Here is a 20,204-nt window from a genome sequence, read left to right as displayed (position 1 = left end):
ATTAGCAAATTCTATTTGCTGATACAGCAAGTAAAATATTAGATTGTAAACTGGATGCTTCATCAAGAGGGCAGCACGGTGGCTCAGTGGTTAGCACTGCAGCCTCACAGCACCAGGGACCCAGGTTCAATTCCCACCTCTGGCAACTGTCTGTGTGGAGCTTGCACATTCTCCCTGTGTCTGTGTGGGTTTCCTCCGGGTGCTCCGGTTTCCTCCCATAGTCCAAAGATGTGCAGGTTAGGTGGATTGGCCATGCTAAATTGCCCATAGTGTTCATGGGTGTGTGGGTTATAGGGGGATGGGTCTGGGTGGGATGCTTCAACGGGACTTGTTGGGCCAAAGGGCCTGTTTCCACACTGTAGGGAATCTAATTATTTCAGGAACTAATTATATCATTGTAAAGTTATGCTAGTTGGAATGAAAAATGCAGCAGCAACTTTTCAATGATTAATAAATATGTCAATTAAGGGACTTTACAAAAATGTTGCACTTGTGTGTACTGTAAACTATAAATTAATACAAGAATCTATTATTTTCAGATAGAAAGAATACGTACTATGGCTGTTTCAACTCAACAAACTGCATGACAGCCATTCACTGGTTAAATTCTCAGCACAATCCCCTGACAAACAGAGTCAAATTGCCTAGTTTAAGATTTCAAGTCTGGTAGTTAATTGTCATCATCATTAATTAGTGCACTCTTCATGGCAAAACCTCTACCAAACTTGCTATAGCCAACTTGCTAACCAATCAACACTCTTCTTCCATGCAATGTAAATGTTGGATTTCCCTTGAATTGGTATTCTTGTGAATTGTCCTGCTGTGTGCAGCAAGGAAAGCTACAACAAAATGTTTCCTCTTTTTAGCATTTTAGCATCCTCTTTTAAATGTTTTATATATATATTATGTATAAACGATATATATACATATTAATAATTTGTTCATGTTAAACTAAACCTGATAGGAGCATTTGCAACATTTGAATTGTCGGGTTGGTTACAAAGAGACAATTTTATTATAAAAATAGCCAAAGATGAATTAACACAACAAAAACACCTTATCTTGTTCCCAAATCATGACAAGACCGGGTAGTAGCTAGAGAAGCAAAAATAGGTGCTACCTTGGATTTTCAAATCCTAAGGCAAATCAGGATATCGTTTTAGGTACATAGGCATGAGCAAATTCCTTCAGAAGTTCCTTCCAAAATTCAGCACTGTTTGTTCAAGAAAGTAAAAAAGATTGAATGAATGTCAAAGGAACTTTTGAAAGCTTGAAAGGTGTACTGATTATCACACCAGCTTTAACAATACTGAATTATGCCATTTAATTTAAGCTGGCTATTGGTGCCAGTTGGTGTTAGTGCAGTTTTATTACAGGGGATTGAGATATGTCTGGATGTTTGTTTTACATGCAATTTAATGAGGTTTTAAACCATTGAGATGAACAGTCCAGTGCACAACAGAATAGAGAAAAATGCTGCTGTTGCCTAGCAACGGGGGTCCAGGGACGTGCAGAAATAAAAAGAGCAATCCAGAAAGTCAATCAGTCTATGTCTTTGCGTGCCAGAAAGTGGAAGCAGCTTTGCTGGATACTGTTTTTGGGGAAGTCTTGCACTTCTTTGATGTTAAAGTGTAGTGAGTTTAGTTTACGGTTTATTTCAAGTGACTTAGAAAAGATGCTTGCTTGAAGGAAGGAGCCCAAATGGCGACACTAAAATTTGCCAAAAAAAACTTGCAGCTGTAACTTCCTGAAAGAACAAAGAGTTTTAGTATGAAGGTAATGGTAACTCTTTGCTGAAGTTGGCAGTTGTAAGAATGTTGCTGATACAAAGGAACTTGAATCATCTTTCGATTTCCGTAATAGATCTTTCTAACCTTTTGTTTATTTAGTGCTTTTCTTGTTTAATGAATATTTTATTCTTTGTGTTAAAAGTACATTGGAGGCCTCTTATAAGTGTCTTCAGTAATTCTCTGCCACAGTTAAAAAAGGAATGAAGAAACAAATATTTATAATTTAATATAAAGAATCGCGTACAAGTGAGATTTGCTAGTGAGTCACAGTACACATCATTATATGAAATAATGCAATGTTGCATGATCTTGCTTTCTCCTTTGCAGTATCATGACAAAATGAAGCCACAGGAAGATGTTCCTTAAACAAGTTAGTATTTTCCTTAGCTCAACAGGCTCTGTAAATATTCCAAGGGAGCCATGATTAAAAACCATCTGAACGTGGAGCTAACAAGAAGAGGTAACAAAAGAAACCAAGCAAAGAAATTGTAATGATATGAATACAGATAGCCCAACCAAATCAGCTTTTATCCCTCTATTTGTAACACTGTAAAATTAAACTATTGAAGACCCCCAAATTCCAGTAGTTCCTAACCAGACTACAGAATAACCAAGTCCAGGCTTTTCAAATAATTAATTTCCAGGCATCAGTTTGGTTTCTTAAACAAAAGAATTCACTATTTATTAGATACACAATAACTTTTGCAGAGATGAAAGTTAAGCAACAAAGTCGGGCTGATTAACATCTGCGGTTTAAACATGAAACATTTGTTTTCACTCCCAATTCACACAAAAGACAGGCAGGCCAACAATCAAAGGAGTTGCTAACCATCAGTCTGGGAGGGTGAATAGTTGTTATTGGGGACTGTTAGTAACAAACAACTGTGATAGCAGATGCTTTGGTTGTAATCTTCCAAGATGTCCTAGATTCCAATGATTTGGAAAACCACAAATTATACATCTGTATTCAAGAAAGGTAGAAGACAAAAATCAACAAAGTAAAGTCATTGGGAATATTGTAGAATCTATTAGTAAGGAAGTGGTGGCAGGAAATTTAGAAAATCTTAATATAATCGGACAGAGCCAACATGGTTTTGTAAAAGAAAAATTGTTTTTGACAAATTAGAGTTATTTGAGAATGTAATTAATGGGATTGATAAAAGGAAATCAGTAGATTGGTATGTTTAGATTTCCAAAAGACATTTGATGATGCACTTCATAGAAAGATGGTGCACAAGATATGAAGTCATAGTCGATATATTAGGTGGTAGAATGGATAAAGGATCGATACAAAGTTAGGTTGCAAAACAAGTTGAGAACAATATGAGAAGCCTGCAAAGTGATGTAGATAGGTTGAGTGAATGAGCTGACAAGTGGTGGATGAATTATAATAAGGGAAAATACGAGGCTGATTACTTTGGTGAGAAAAATAGGAAAACAGAATATAATTTAAATGCAGGAGATTTGCAATATCCTGTGGTACTGACCTATAAACCATTATCCATGAATCAATAGGTGAGCAGATGAAGCAGGTATTGGGAAATTCCATGAAATAGTGATCTTTAATGCAAGATATGGAAGACAGAGCTCCTATTACAATTGTACGGGACGTTGGTGAAGCCACAAATGGTACTGGATACCATTTTAGTCTCTCTAATTAGGGAGGGATATGGATGAATTGGGCATAAAGAGTGATATTGGTGTAATGGTCATGTCACTGGGTTTCTAATCTTGTGACCCAAGTTAATGTGCATATGTTCAAATGCTACCATATCAACTGGGGAAATTTAAGGCTAATTTAGCAATAAACCAGGAACTAAAAGCTAGTCTTAGTAAAAGTACCATGCAACTATCATTACTGATGTTTCTTGAGAATCTGTAGTGAAGTAAGGACAATTTATATTTTTTTGGCTAAGTGTTGGTTTTATTGCGTTTCATGATGGGTTTCTCGCCACCATTTCTCATCGAACCCAGCTCTTTAACTAACTAACTTAAACCCATGGTGGCTCTCTTTCTGGATCCTAGCCCCATTTTACCATTCCAGGAAGATCTCACTAGATATCCACGTTTCTTTAAGAGATTTTCTGCATCCAGATGAGTACTGGCATTCCAACCCAGCTTGTTATCAGAAATCATTCTGAAGACATTAGAGAAGGAGGAATGGCATTGTGATTCTCTGACAGGGACCTCCGAAGGAAGGCTGTCCCTTTCACAGGGAACCAGCAAAGAAAACAGTTCCTGGTAGCCTTGCCTGATGCCACCAACCGCTCAGTGCTGCAAAATACCAGATGTATCAGTCCCTTTTGCCTCACTAAGTTTTTAAAAAAAAATTCATGGGATTGTGGGCATCACTAGTTAGGCCAGCATATATTGCCTATCATTAATTGCCTGAAGGGCAGTTAAGAGTCAAACACATCGCTGTGGTATTGAAGTCTCATGTCAGCCAAACTATATAAGAACAATTGATTTCCATCCCGAAAGGGTATTAGTGAACCAGGTTATTAACTAGTTTATTTATTTTTTAAAAATTGAATTCTTATCATCTGCCCTAGTGGTTTTGGATCCCATGCCCTCCAAACATTAGCCTGGGGTGCTGGGTTACTTGCCAAGTGATATTACCTAATGTCTTGTCTGCCATTCCACTCTATGTTGATGCTTGCATTTCCATAAAAGTCAATGGTTCTGCAATAAATCTGTTTGTTTGAGCCTCTGTGTAGCCCACATGCAACAGTGCCACCATGGTGCCTAACATCATGCCCATGCAGGATGTACCATGGAGTGATATCGGTGTTGAGAGCCTGCTGCATGTGGAAGCAAGCTGTACATGGCATATATATACAGCAATGAGTTCTGCTAACACCATTGCCCCCTCAGTGAAACAATTAGATAAGACAATTAGATTCCCTACAATGTGGAAACAGGCCCTTCGGCCCAACAAGTCCACACTGCCCCTTGAAGAATCCCACCCAGACCCATCCCCCTATAACCCACACACCCCTGAACACTACAGGCAATTTAGCATGGCCAATCCACCTAGCTTGCATATCTTTGGACTGTGGGAGGAAACCGGAGCACCCGGAAGAAACCCACACAGACACAGGGAGAATGTGCAAACTCCACACAGACAGTTGTCCAAGGCTGGAATTGAACCCGGGTCCCTGGCGCTGCGAGGCTGCAGTGCTAATCACTGAGCCACCGTGCGGTCCCATGCATTACTTTTTTCCCCCTGGGTACTGTGTGCAAAAGTGTCAGTTTTGAATTAAGTGGTCAGCAAGGTCTGGAGCAGGGAGCTGCACAGCATACAGGGTGCCAATTCATTAAGGTACTGACAGATTATAGAGCCCTTGTCCTGTGCAGTGCACATGTCTGCATAATGTTGTTGATCTGTAAAGGGCTTCCCTCCCACACAGGCTGAGATACTTACCATGCCTACTTGTGATATGGTCATAGACATTTTCTTTCCAGTTGTTCACTTTGTACTTCCAGCACAATGGAGGTGACAGCAAGTGCACTTTGTATAGTAGTTTCCAGTCTTTGCTTCTATGTACCAGTGACTACCTTCACATCCAAATTTCCTTCCTGATAGCCCTTCCCATGAATCCGGTAGACTTTGCACCTACCCAGATCCCTCCTATTCAATATGCTTATATGATCCTGGTCCTTTGCACCATTACCCTTTGAAGCCAGCGTGATTCTTACCATGGGTAAACTCCCCTCCCGCATGACCTCATTGCCGTCTATGATTTACTGCATCTCCCCATGTACAAATACATGCAATGATCATCTAAAATTCTGTTGCCCTTTTCCTGACTTGGATCAAGTCCTGTGCTTGCATCACCCCTCTGCTATCTGACTTAAGATGGATCTTTGTCTGACAATGCCTCAGTTGTAAAATTCTCATGCTTCGTGTTCAGAAAAGCTGTTCAGATTTCTTCATGGCCTAACCCCTCATTGTCTCTATAATTTCCAATATTCTAACCCATTGAAGACATTACTCCTCTTCAATTCTGGCCTTTTGTGCATCACCAACTTATTTTGCCTACCATTCTTGACCATACATTCAACAGTCTAGTTGTTTAGTTTGACAACTCATACACTAAAGACTCTTCACCATGAAAGCGCTTCTAAAAATACTTCTCCACGCGAGATTTTTGTCAGTTATTCTAATACCAACTTCTTTGTCTCAGTGTCAATTTTTGATTGTTCATGCTTCTGCAAAGAATCCTGGAATGTTTTACTGTGATAAAAGCATTATATAACGCAGGGTGTTATTTTAAACACTTTCTATATGTCATTCCAGGAAGAATTAGAGAGAGAATTTGAGAAGCTTCTGGAAGACCAGGAAACTTATTCGAGAAAACAGCGAAACCTGGATGGATCGGAAGATGAAATAAGAGTAGGGAAAAGCGTAATTGGGTTTCAAAACTATTTGTTTCCTCACTGATTAAATGTGCACATTAGAAACACATTTTTAAAAGGAAGTGTTTATTTGACTGGTGCTGAGTTACCGATTACACTGAGTTCCTGTGTGTTTGATGTGTGGGGAAGCTGTTTAACTCTCCCTGCATTTCCTGGGAATATTATTTCATCACTCAAGACACTGGATTTACTGAAACACACATAGTCCAAAGCTGGCAATTGAAAACTTGCTCTGGAGCCTGGATCATCTGAAAATAGAAAGGAAAGGGAAGAAAATCCCATTAGCCCCAATGAACCTGCAGGCAGTTTTCAATCACACACCCCACTGATTCACAATGAGCCATGTCCTGACCTGGGAAAGACAAATAGATGAGACAATAAACACCTAGTGAAATTTCTCTGCAGCATCCTTTTAAAGGGTGAGAGTGACACCATCCCATCACATGTTCAGGGAGTCTGTTCCAGAGATCAAGGACCTTGGTGTCTAATATAACCAAGTCTAGATATTTAATTCACAGGCCCTTTAGTCTGACTACCTGATACATCTCAAATACCTCACCCAATCAGTGAGTCTGACAATCCCTCCATCATTTTAAACACCTTTGTCATGTCCCTCTCAGCCTGCCTTTCTATCAATCACCTGATCCCCATGGAGCTGATCTCCTGAACTAAAATTTGTCAGACTTTGTGTCATTCTAGTCACTATCCACAAAATCGCAATCTCCGTCACCAGGTGTGGGCGCCAAAACAGGATCCATCATTCCCGACGTGGATGATGTGATGATGCTGTGGCTTTAAGAGGTTATTTTGTCCTAGGTTCTTTTGAAGACAGGTTGTAAGGCAGAAGTACTGAGCAGTCTACCAAAACTATGAGAGTAAACAGCTTGTAGGGGCTTAGGGTATTTTTTTAAGTTGGTAAATAGAAGCAGCCTGAATGAGTGGGGTTGAGCGCTCACAGATCAAAGATTTTCAGTTAGCTTTCAGAGGTTGCTGTTGTGGGCTTGATGAAGTAGAAGAATGTTTTCCCTCTTGATTACAGCCAAAAGCTGGAGGTTCTCTTCCTAGGCTGCTAGATTATGTGAGACAATATCTGTTGTTCCGAATTTGTCTTTTTGCCAAAAGGTGGATTTATGGGATGTTACTATATTGGAACAGTTAATTAATAATAGTTAATATATCTATTATTCTATTACATTTTCCAGTAGAGTTGTTATTCTAAATTCCTTGTTCTTTGCTTGTATTTTAAATGTAGAGTTTAAATAAATTGTGTTTTACTTAATATTGAGTAGCTTGACAGATCAAATTGCATCTGGAACACAGCACATTACAGCTGTCTTTAAAATAAGGAAAAGTTAGGGTCTTTGCTACTTTCTTAGAATATTTTGAGGGGATCTGGTGTGGCCCATAACAATGGAACAGGTGACAGCACTATCCCCAGTCTAAAAACAGTGCTTTTTCTTTTAATCTCATGATAACCCTGATGAAACTCTGTTTTCCCTCCCAGTGGGCAACCCCACAATCTTTAATGGTGATAGGTAGTGATCGGAACAAACTGTCCTGTCTTGTGCTCGGGGTAACAGCTGTGGGGAAAGGCTGTTTGTAATAAGAGTTGGTTTGGGTTGCAGACACAACTCAGTGAGCTGAAAGAAAATATATTGAAGAATTTTGCTGAATGGAGGAGAAAGTTAGAGGAAGATGAATCATCCGTGCTGACAGCAATCGATGAGGAGGGACTTCAAACTCTAACTCAGATTAGGAACTATTCCGGAGCATTAAACAAGATGATTGAACTGGTCACATCAGTGGATGGAAAAACCCAGAATCTGCAACAGGGTGACACTCTCTCTTTTATTCAGGTACATTTTGAATATAAACAAATTGTGTGGAATGGGCTGTTTCTGTGGAGATAGAGTGAGTCTGAATTGTTTGAAGGTTATTGGTGGGATCCAGCATCAGCACATATTTGCTGCCCCCTTTGAATTGTCCTAGGAGTGTTGGTGCTGCTCAGCTTTGCTGTAGGACTCTTGGTTCTGCCCTGTTAACCTCTCAGAGTGTTGGTACAGTTCCAGGATGGAGTGCCAGGAAATATGGGATTATTCCCCATTCCTGGGACTGGTGACACTAACTGTTCAACACTGAACTCTTTCCCTCAATCCCAAATTCACTGTTTAGTTCCATTGGATGTTGCTTTGCTTGTTGATTGATTTGATTTTCTCTCTTTGTTCATAGAACTCGAGGCAATTCCTTTCGAGGTAAGTACCTCTCAGTTGCTGCTGCTGACAGGGAAGCTTCGCCTCTATCTGGAAGCAGAGTGAAAGTAGAATCATGGCTGGAAACCATCCCAGATAAAGTGCATTCAAACTGTGGGAATATTGAATGATGTTTGTTATATTTATGAAGTTTATAAGATAGTTATACTGGGACTGTGGCTTTAATTTTGGATGAAATGAAGGAATGAATGGAGATCATGTGATCTATTCTGAATTCTGCTGACTATGGGCCAAATTTCCACATCTGAAGTGAGTAGCAAGAATTGGCAAGTTTTATGGCTTGATGCAACTGCTTGAAATGGTGAGATGAAATAAAATGAGGGGCTAAATATCTATAAGAGCCTGCATTATTTTTTTCAGAAATTCCATTCATTGAGGCCCATTCAAAGCTTTTAACTCACCTCAAGCAATTAATCCTCTTAAAAACAATAAACAGATTTGTATTCAATCCACGGAAAATCATATAGGTTTACAGCATGGAAAACACCTTTTGGCCCAACTTATCCATGCTGCCCAGTTTTCACAATTAATTTCCTGCATTTGGTACATATTTCTCCATACCTATTTCATCTATGTACCTGTCTAAATGTTTCTTAAATGACAAAATAGTACTCACCAGCACCTCTGGCAGTCCATTCCAGACACTCACCACGCTGCATGTGAAAAGAATTGCTCCTCTGGATCCCTTTGTATCTCTCCACTTTCACCTTAAACCTATGCCCTCTAGTTTTAAACTCCCCTACCATGGGGAAAACCTATCAGTCAACCACCTTATCTATGTCTGTCACAATTTTGTCAACCTCTATAAGGTCACCCCTCAGTCTCCTACAGTCCAGGGAAAAAGTCCCGGTCTATCCAGCCTGTCCTTGTAACTCAAATATTCCAGTCCAGGTAGCATCCTAGTAAATCTTTTCTGCACTTTTTCTGGTTTAATAATAGCCTTTCTATAGTAGGGTGACCGGAATAAAACACAGTACTCCAAATGTTGCCTTACTGACATCTTATACTGTTGCAACAAGACGCCCTGACTCCTATACCCAGCTCTGTGATCGATGAAAGCAAGCATGCCGAAAGACATCTTCACCACCCTGCCTACCTGTGATTCCACTTCCAAGGAACTATGAATCTGTACTCCAAGATCTCTTTGTTCGATAGCACTCACTATTGACTGTCTGAGTCCTACCCTGGTTTGACCTACCAAATTGCAAGACCTTGCATTTATCTAAATTAAATTCCATCTGCCATTCCTCAGCCCATGAGCTCAGTTGATCAAGGTCTTGCTGTATTCCCAGATAGCCTTCTTTACTGTCCACTTTCCCACCAATCTTGGTGTCATCTGCAAACTTACCGGCCGTACCTGTTAAATTCTCCTCCAAATCAATTATATAAATGATGATGATTAACAATGGACCCAGCACCAATCCCTGTGGCACACTGCTGGTCAAAGGCCTCTAGTTTGAAAAACAACCCTCTACTGTCACCCACCTTCAAGCCAATTTTGTATCCATCTGGCTGCCTTTCCCTGAATCCTGTGAGATTTAACCTTACTCAACAACTTGTCAAAGGCCTCGCTAAAGCCCAATGTCTACCATACTGCTTTCATCTACTTTCTTGGTCACCCCTTCAAAAACACTCAATCAAATTTGAGACAGGATTTCCCATGCACAAATCCATGCTGACTGCTTCTCCAAATACCTCAGTACCGCCTCCAAAAACTTACCAACCAGGCATTAGTCACTGGCCTGAAGTTCCAGGCATTTCCTTGCAGCCTTGCTTAAATAATAGCACAATATTAGCCACTCTCCAATCTTTAAGCACTTTACCTGTGGCTGTTAACAATACAAGTATCTCCATTAATTAAAAACCAAAACAACCAGAACAGTGTTCTTAGGAAGGGTCACCAGACCCGTAAAGTTAACTCTGTTTTCTCCTTCACAGATGGTGCCAGACCTGCTGAGCTTTTCCAACAACTTTGTTTTTAGGTGCCCTGCAATTTCCTCCCTAGCATCCCACAAAGTTCTGGGTTACACTTCATCAGGTCCTGGGATTTAGCTACCTTTATGCATTGGACTTCCAGCACTTCCTCTTCTGTTATGAGGACTCTCTTCAAGACATCTCTATTTAATTCCCTAAATTCCCTAGCATCCCTGCCTTTCTGGACGGTAAATACTGAACGAGAAATATTCAATTAGGACTTCACCCATCTCTTATGGCTCCGTACATGGATGGCCTTATGTTTCTTTAAGAGGCTCTATTCTATCATGCAAGATGGTAATAGAGTAGGACGGTCCATTCGGAGCTCATCTACTCTGGCTGTTCTTCTTCTTTTCCTTCTTCTGTTTTTTATCTTATTGCTTTATTTTCTTCTCCTTCTTCTTGTTTTATTTCTCATCAACTCTTGGCCTCCAGCGACAATTGCCAGCCTTCAACAATGATACCCAGCCTCCAGCGAATGACAATTCTGGGCCTCTGGTAATGACTCCCGGCCTCCAGTGATGACACCTGCCTGGCACAGCAGCCTCCCAGCATGGCATGGTGAGCTCCCAGCCTGGTGCAGTGGCCTCCTCTCGTCGGGGCCTCCTGGCATGGTGCAGTGACCTTTTGGCCTCCTGCAGCTACCTCCCAGTATGGCATGTTGCTGGCACGGTGTGGAGCCAGGGCACGGTGTGGGCTGGAAACTAGTTACCAGCATAGCCAGTTGTACAGAACTTGTATTTGTGTAATGTTGGGCATTTTATTTCTCTATTATCTTGTAACTAAAGCAGCTGTGCTGGGTCCTTTGGTATCTAAGTTGGTGCTGTAATTGGTGATGTACAAACTTTTCACCTTACTCATTGGATAGATGTGACAATAAAAGCTGTTTATTCTGTTTGATTCCATTCTATCCTCTGCGTAAAAAAAATTTCTTCACACATCTCCTTTAACTTTCCCTCTGTCTCCTCAAACTACACCTGCTGGCATTTGACATTTCCACCCTGGTAAAAAGACTCTGACTATCTATCCTATTCATGCCTCTCATAATTTAAAATTCTCACTCCCTTCCTCTGGCTAAACACTTAAATTTCCTCCCTTGTCCTTGAGTGGATCTACCCTTTGCCTAGTTACCTTCTTGCTCCTAATATTTATGTAAAATGTCTCGGAATTCTGTTTCATTCTACTTGCAAAGACATTTCATGGCCCCTACTAGTTCTCCTAATTTCTTTTAAGTTTCATTCTGCTTCCTTTATGCTCCTCAAGGGCCTTGTTTGATTTCTACTTCCCAAACCTTACATTTGTTTCCTTTTTATTTTGAATTAAACTTGCAACATCCTTCATCATCCAAGGTTCCTAAATTTTACCATTCTTATCTTTCATCCTGACAGGAATTTGCTGGTTCTGACCTCTGGTCAACTGGCCACGCAGGTCTCACTAGCACATGGCACAGGGAGTACTCCTGATATTACAACCCTAGAGGTCCTCCATTTCAACTTGTACCTAACTTCCTAAATTCCTTTTGCAGAATCTCATTTGAAATGTCCTCACTGATAAAACCATTCACTTCTACTTCATTTCAGACTGGCTCAGACTCGGACAGTCACAGAGCCAAGTATTCCAGAGATCACCCTGAACCTATCTGGTATATATCAACGCCTTCAGAACAGGCTGAACACTTGGGAAAAGTATCAGTCAGAAATATTGGAAATCATCAGTAAGAACTTGCAACTTTTCTCCAATCTAAGGGAATGACATCGGATCGGGTTAGATGTGTTCATACAACTGGGAATATGCCTGAACTTTAGTGTGTGTGTGTGTGTGTGTGTGTGTGTGTGTGTGTGTGTGTGTGGACAGAGAGAGAGAGAGAGAGAGGGGGGGGGGGGGAGAGGGAGAGAACCAGGAACCTGAGACTCATCCTCAGTCCCCAGTAACACCTGCTTGAAACATTTCTCCCTGAAGTGCAGGCCAGGGAGGGGAAGAGTTACACACTGTCAATTAGTGTCTCTTAATGGGGCACTGTCTTAAGTTTGTTTAAAGTGTAATCTAGTAAAAGGGCTTCCACTTATTAAATGCATTTCATAACATCAGGTCACCCCAAATTGCTTAAAGCCAATGAAGTTCTACTTTGGTGGTTTAATCACTATTGTAAAGCAAAAATATATAGAAATGGAATCTGTAACCCACCACTCAGTGATATGAAAACAACTGGATCTCATGACATGACAATTCCCAATCACAATGTGCTTTGTTTACAGAACCATCTTCTGCCGAATACAGGAGCTTATTGAATGTAACTCCTTCCCAACATAGCTCCTCTGGAGAAGCCCCTGTCCTCACATTGGCTAGAACTGGCGAGGAAGATGAAATATCTGAAGGTCTGTTTATAAACGGGTTTACATTAACTATAACATATGCTTCTCATTTCTCAATTGATCCCTTGCTTTTCTTCTAAGCTTTTAATTTTTAGTCTAACCCTTTCTTTTTATTGCGATATTCCTTCAGTCATGGATTTGAAATTTGAGTTGAAAATTTAAAATAAGAATGTTTGAATTTTTATAGTACCTCTCATAATCTTTCATATCCTCATGACATTCCAAAGTGCTTTACATCCAATGAAGTTCTATATTTGAAGTCTAGTCACTGTTGTAATATACAAATAGACAAGAATGGAATCCTTAAATCACAATTGAGAAACAGGAAAGAGGTAGGTCCTTGCAGTTTCACTATTTCACTATAACGATGTGATTTTTTTGCATTGTTAGCTTCCACCGAATATGTGGACCCATCAGATGTAATTCCTTTCCCACTCAGCACCTCTGGGGCAGACCTTATCCCAGTGAATGTCCTCCAGGATTCGCCTCAGACTGACACGGGAGCAGAAATATCCCAAGATATGTTTGTGATGTTCAATGAAGTTCAACCGGCTGTAACTTGTATTTAATCTGCTCAGTTTTCAAGCAATCCCTTTTTTTTCTCTTGACCCTTCCATTTTGTAATTAACTCTGTTTTGGTGACATTTCTTCAGTTAGTGATTTGAGATTTGAATTTAAAGAGTAAAATAAGGAATGTTTACATCTTTATTGCATCTTTAATAATCTCAGGATTTTCCTAGATGCTTTACAGCTGATGAACTTCTTTGTTTGACATGCAGAACTGTTGTGATGTATGAATATATAAGGATGGAATTTATAACCCACCATTGAGTAATGAAGGAGGCTGAACCTTTCTGTGCTACAATTCCTAATCACTGTGTGCTCTGTTTACAGATCCAGCCTCCACTGAACACAGGGATGCAATGAACAAAACTTCTCCCCAAGAGAGTTCTTCTGGGACAGCCACTATCCAAGAGAAAATTATCCAGCCATCAACTGGGATCAGTGGAACAGCAGAGATATCCCAAGGTGGGTTCATAATTTTACATAGAAATCAAGCCAACTAGGATTTATATTTTTTTATAATGTTTACTCAGGCAGAATTTAGTGTAAGGAGTTTGAAATTCAAGATCCTGCAACTGTTCTTGCAATGGACTTGATTTTTTTTTTCTTGACACAGGGTCTATGTTAGTGTTGGTATGTAGTGTTGGTAAATTTGATGTAAAATGGAGACAACAATTTAACACACAGAGTGGACATCAGCTTCAACACAATCCCCAACCAATCCTCATCACTCTGTGTAAACTGATAGAAGCTCCAATCAGACTGTAAGCAGAATGGCTTAGTAATGTGGGGAGAAGGTCCAGGACATATTCCTATATTCAGGATGTAACAGTAACATGAGGAAGATAGCCCAGGATATAGTCCTGTACTCACGATGGGACAGTGGCAAGAAGGAGAGAGTCCAGGACACACTCTCTGATATTCAGGATGAGACAGTAACCAAGGGAATGAGCTCAGAACAAACATGTGTATTCAAGATGGGATAGTAATATCAGGAAGACAGCCCAGGCACTCTCTTGTATTCAAGATTATATAGTAATAGGAGGGAGAGAGCCCAGGATGCAAGTCCTGCATTCAGGATGGGACAGTACCAGAGGGAATGAGTGTAGGACACATTCCTGTATGCTGCATGTTACCAGCATAAGTGTTCAGATTGTGGGGATGTGACTGTGTTGTACACTGATGATTCCTTCTGTTGTGTTCAGGAGAATATATCCACAATGCTTGCGTGATGAAACTGACTGTCATGCTGTATCTCATGTCAGTGTTTGCATTGAATAACACTGGGATCGACACCCTTCTCTTTAACAGGGATCCTGACTGAAGGCTGATTATTTAATACGGGAAGAATCTAGTCTAACAATATGGGTCTGACAGTGTCTGGGAAATACTTACATTCGTAGCCTGCAGCTGTTGCTCATTGATCTGAGTTGAATAACTGTGTCTGACCAATCTTTTCTCTTTTCTTTAGAGAAAAGTCCATTGAGTCTGGATCCAAAGACAGCAAACTGTAACTTGATTCTGTCTGATGACCTGAGAACAGTGACATGGACTGAACAGCAACAACCCTACTTACCCCATCCAAAGAGATTTAAATATCTTCCTCAAGTCCTTTGCTCCCAGAGCTTTTCCTCAGGATCCTATTCCTGGGATGTGCAGACGGATGGGAATTATTGGAGAATCGGGATTGTATATGGGAGTGTGGAGAGAGAGGGAGAAATCTCTTCCCTTGGGAACAACAGTAAATCTTGGAGTTTGGATTTTATTGCTGGTTATCTCACAGCCCGGCACAATTCTGAGATCACAGTCCTTCCATTGCTTCCATCTATAAATAGGATTCGAGTCCAGTTGAATTATGAGGCTGGGACTTTATCATTTTACCAAGTTACTGACTCACTGAAACATTTATACACATTTCAAACCACATTCACTGAACCCGTGTTTCCAGCATTTTATAGTTGGGACAAATCCCTAAAACTGTTACTTTCAAAATGATATTTGAAACTCTGACACTACTTCTGGTGTCAGTTAATTTGGTGATGCAAGTTTCTAGATTTTTCACTCTAAGTAAGACAGAAACAATTTAAGTGTCCAAGGGAATGTCCCTGTATCTGAATATTGAGGCCTGAGCCAGTGTTTGTGCCTGGCATTTACACAGGCTAGAAAAAGCTCATTTGAATGGAACTGTGGTACGACCTCAAAGTTGAAAAGCAAAGTGTTTTTATTTACATCAATTTAAGGAGCAAGTAAATTCTATTCTTCTTCTTATCCACATCCCAAGGAAAGTTAAGTTTGAGATATTCCATAGTGAAGATTCAGCCAGAATATATAAAATTAAGTGTCAATTTTGTTTTGCGTTTGCTTCAGTTAACATAACTGAGTTTCCCTATCTGATGTCTTTGCTTCGGTTCCCTTTATCTGATATCATGGGATCATAGGAAGGTTATATCACAGAAAGAGGCCATTCGATCCATCATATCTGTGTCAGCTGAGTAAATTACTGTAATCCCACATTCCCTAACTTTATCCATAGTCTTGCAGAATACAGATCCAGGTTTCTTTTAAATACATTGGAAATTTTTTGCCTCAGCCATCAAACTGGGAAGTGAATTCCTGATACCTGCATGGCCATGCCATCCTTAATTCTTCTACCAATCACTTTAAATCTTTGCCATCTTGTAATTGACCCGTCTGCCAGGGGAAACAGATCTTCCCCGCCCAATTTATGTAAGCCCCTCATAGTTTTGTACATCTAAATTTAGTCACCCTTCATCCTGCTCTGTTTTAAGTAAAACAGCCCTAGCTATTCAATATTTCCTCATAGTGACAATGTTGAAGCCCCGGCAACATTCTTGTAAATTTCCTCTGTACTCTGTTGAGAGCAATTGAAATGTAGTGACTGTGACTATATATGAACGCCTGCTGTGACCAATATGTTATGTTATTGCAGTGTTATATCTTTGGTTTTGTATTCAATACCTTGCTCAATGAAATAAAAGCATCCTTTATCATCTTATTTACCTGTTTTTACACCTTCAGAAACTTGTTGACATGCAGTCCAATTCATCTCAATTCCTCAATTCCTTTATTCCTCTCAATGGCCCCCCATTTATTCTGTAATCCCTAGCAAGTTCCTCCCCAAATGCATAACTTCATACTTTTCTGGACTGAATTCCATTTACCACTTTTCTGCTCACTGAACAAAACCATTGTGTCATTCGGAAGTTAATAGCTATCCACTAGAGTAACAAGTATCCAGTCAAATGATTTCTGAAGAAGAGTCCGGACCCAAAATGTCAACTTTCCTGCTCCTGTGATGTTGCCTGGCCTGCTGAGTTCATCCAGCTCCACTCTGTGTTATCTCAGACTCCAGCATTGGCAGTTCTTTCTATCTCTGGTCAAATCTTTTGTTGTTTGCAGATTTCCCAATCAAGTCTCCCATGCTTAAGTCTAAATAATTAAATTATAATAACAAAGGGCCCAACACTGAGTTCTGAAGAATTCCAGTAGAAACCGTTTTCCATTTGCAATAACTTCCATTGACCACTGCCATTTGCTTCCTGTCACTGAGGCAGCTTTGGATCCAACTTGAGATATTCCCCAGTATCCCATGGCTTTTAATTTCACTAATGACTCAGCTATATGGGAGGTAATCAAATAACTTGTTAAAATCCATGTCAACAATATCACTCCACTCTTGCCAGATTACCTCTTAGCTTTATAGTTTTTGCCTTTCCCCAATATAGAAATTTTACTCCTGTCTAATTCTTGTCACTTTCCATAATGATGCTAAATCTAAGAGTGTTGTGATCACTGTCTCCAAAAGGGTCACCAACTACTACTTCAACCATCTGCCCATCAATTTCAAAAGACTGACACTGTTTAATTGTTGGACTAATTGCTGGATATCTCTTCTGATGATGCAATTTCCAGGTCTTTCTGCACAAGGATATAAATTAGGAGCAGAAGAAGGCCTTTTATCCCCTCAGGTTTGCTCTCTCATTAAACACAATAGGAGCTGACCTGTTGGTGTTTAGAATTCCACATTCCCGTATACCCTGATATTCTTTTGTTCTCTTGCCTAACAAGAACATACCTCCACCTTAAAAGTATTCAACGATCCTGCCTCCACCGCTTTCTGAGGCAGAGTTCCAAAGTCACACAACCCTCTGAGAGAAACAAAGGTCTCCTTATTACTGCCCTAAAAAGGTGACCTGTAATTTTTAAGTAGTGCCCACTGCTCCTAAATCACTCTGAAGAGAAAATATTCTTTCCATGTCCACCTAGTTGAGACCATTCAGGATCTTATAGACTTAAATCATACATCCCCTCATTCTTCCAAGTTCCAGTGAAAACAGTCCAAATTATCTAAAATTTCCTCATGACAGTCTGCTTATTCCAGGAATCCATCTAGCAAATGTCCCTTGAACATTCTCCAACTTATTTCCATTCTTCACAAGATAAAGAGACCAAAACTACCAACAGAAAATAGTCATACTAATGCCCCGTATAACTGAAACAGAATTTCATAACTTTTATCTTCAGTTCCTTTCGTAGTAGAATATATCATTTCATAAGCCTTTGTTAACACTTGCTATATCTGTATACCAATGTTTTGTGATCCATTCACTAAAACACCTGGATCCTTCTGGACCTTGGAATTCTGTAGTTGTTCTCTGCTTAATTAATACTCCGCTTTTTTGCTCTTCCTGCCAAAGTAAGCTACTTTGCATTTTCTCACACACTATCCCATCTACCAGACATTAACCTCAACCAACATATATCTGTAGCTCATTATGCCCTGTTTACAACATAGTTATCTACTTTGTCTCATCTTCAAACTTAGCTACCATGGCCCACTCGCCTTATCCAAAATAATGATATAAGTTGTAATAAGTTGAGGGCCCACCTCGAATCCCTGCCATTCATCAGGTCCAGCCTTACATAAGACCCATAAATGCAAACTTTGATTTTCGCCAGTCAGCCAATTATATAACCGTACTGCTGAGCTACCTCTACAGCATGAGCTCTTATTTTGCACAATTACCTTCAATCCGACACATTGACAAATGCCTTCTGGAATAAGTCAATGTGCTCCGATTTATCGGTGCATGTTACTCCTTCAAATAATTCCAATAAATTAGTTACTATTTCTCTTTCATAATATGATGCTGAATCTTCCCAACTATCTTGGATTTTTCTAAGTGCAGAGCCATAACCTTCTTAACAATTAATTGTAACACTTTCCCATGATATATATCAAACAAAATGGTCCATAGATTCCTGTTTTCTGTCTCCCTTCCTCCTTGAATAGAGGAGTTATGTTTACTTTGCAGTCTGATGGAACATTTCCAAAATCTGATGAATTTTTGAAAATTAACAATAAAGCATTAGCTATTCTTTCACCGTCTCTTTCAGGACCCTGGGATGAAGACCATCAGGTCTTATCAGCCCTGCTGATGTATCATTCCCCGACCCCCTCCCCGCTTTTGCTGATGTTGCTGCCAGATCTCACCCTCTGATATTATCAGGTGCCCAGTGCTTTGTCTCTTTTCAGGATCCATGTGATCTTTCTGCTTTTCTTTGTTAAAAAAAGTTGCTTCTTGTGATTAATCGTCATTTGTAGTGTTACAATTGACTTAAATTGTATAATTTCTCTTCTTTGTTATGTAATTGTTGTGGTATAAATCTCAATAATGGATCATAGTGGTGACAGGCATGCCTGCATTAAACTCCCTGTTGAATCGTAATAATGACAGCAGACACACCTCTATTAATCTCGGTACTGAATTGTAGTTGCACAAATAGAACATAGAACATTACAGCACAGTACAGGCCCTTCGGCCCCCGATGTTGCAACAACCTGTGAAACCAATCTGAAGCCCATCTAACCAACAGTTTTCCATTATCATCCATATGTTTATCCAATGACCATTTAAATGCCCCTAAAGCTGGTGAGTCTACTACTGTTGCAGGCAGGGCATTCCACGTTCTTACTACTCTCTGAGTAAAGAATCTACCTCTGATGTCTGTCCTATATCTATCACCCCTCAATTTAAAGCTATGTCCCCTCATGCTAGCCATCACCATCTGAGCAAAAAGGCTCTCACTATCCACCCTATCTAATCTTCTGATCATCTTGTATGTCTCTATTAAGTCACCTCTAAACCTTCTTCTCTCTAACGAAAACAGCCTCAAGTCCCTCAGCCTTTCCTTTTCAGACCTTCCCTCCATACCAGGCAACATCCTGGTAAATCTCCTCTGCACCCTTTCCAATGCTTCCACGCCCTTCCTATAATGTGGCGACCAGAACTGTATCAGAACTGTATTCCTGTTACTCCTTCCAAAGTGAATCACCTCACACTTTTCTGCATTAAACTCCATTTGCCACCTCTCAGCCCACTCTGCAGTTTATCTATGTCCCTCTGTAACCTGCAACATCCTTCCACCATATCCACAACACCACCAACTCTAGTGTCATCCGTAAATTTAGTAGCTCATCCTTCTACACCCTCATCCAGGTCATTTATAAAAATGACAAACAGCAGTGGCCCCAAAACAGATCCTTGCGGTACACTACTAGTAACTGAACTCCAGGATGAACAATTCCCATCAACCACCAACTGTATTCTTACAGCTCGCCACAGTTAAATTTTTCATAATAACTTTAGGTTGAACTGTTTCTATTAGGAGTGGTGGCAAGTTATAGCAAAGCCCCTAGATCGTGAAGCCTGTGACCCAGTGAGCTCACTGTTTTACTGTAAGCATTTCAAGAATATGCATGGTTATTTTTGTTAGTATTGTGTCTGTATGAT

The 20,204-nt window shown here is 40.1% G+C and overlaps 1 protein-coding gene across 1 annotated transcript in view; it reads left to right on the top strand.

Moving 5' to 3' along the window:
- The window catches only part of LOC125458101 (E3 ubiquitin/ISG15 ligase TRIM25-like), a 47,784-nt gene extending 28,081 nt beyond the window's left edge, over nucleotides 1–19,703 (top strand). The window contains exons 2-8 of the mRNA XM_048542995.2: nucleotides 6,091–6,186; nucleotides 7,835–8,065; nucleotides 8,439–8,461; nucleotides 12,034–12,167; nucleotides 12,709–12,828; nucleotides 13,720–13,854; nucleotides 14,861–19,703. Coding sequence (XP_048398952.1) covers nucleotides 6,091–6,186; nucleotides 7,835–8,065; nucleotides 8,439–8,461; nucleotides 12,034–12,167; nucleotides 12,709–12,828; nucleotides 13,720–13,854; nucleotides 14,861–15,384 — 1,263 coding nt within the window. The 3' untranslated portion in view covers nucleotides 15,385–19,703. The remainder of the gene's footprint in view (nucleotides 1–6,090; nucleotides 6,187–7,834; nucleotides 8,066–8,438; nucleotides 8,462–12,033; nucleotides 12,168–12,708; nucleotides 12,829–13,719; nucleotides 13,855–14,860) is intronic.
- The last annotated feature ends 501 nt before the right edge of the window (nucleotides 19,704–20,204 follow it).

The sequence above is a fragment of the Stegostoma tigrinum genome, chromosome 13 (assembly GCF_030684315.1).
Source record: "Stegostoma tigrinum isolate sSteTig4 chromosome 13, sSteTig4.hap1, whole genome shotgun sequence".
Taxonomy (NCBI): domain Eukaryota; kingdom Metazoa; phylum Chordata; class Chondrichthyes; order Orectolobiformes; family Stegostomatidae; genus Stegostoma; species Stegostoma tigrinum.
Note: the sequence above shows the minus strand (reverse complement) of the source record. Positions and strands in the feature narration are given on the sequence as shown.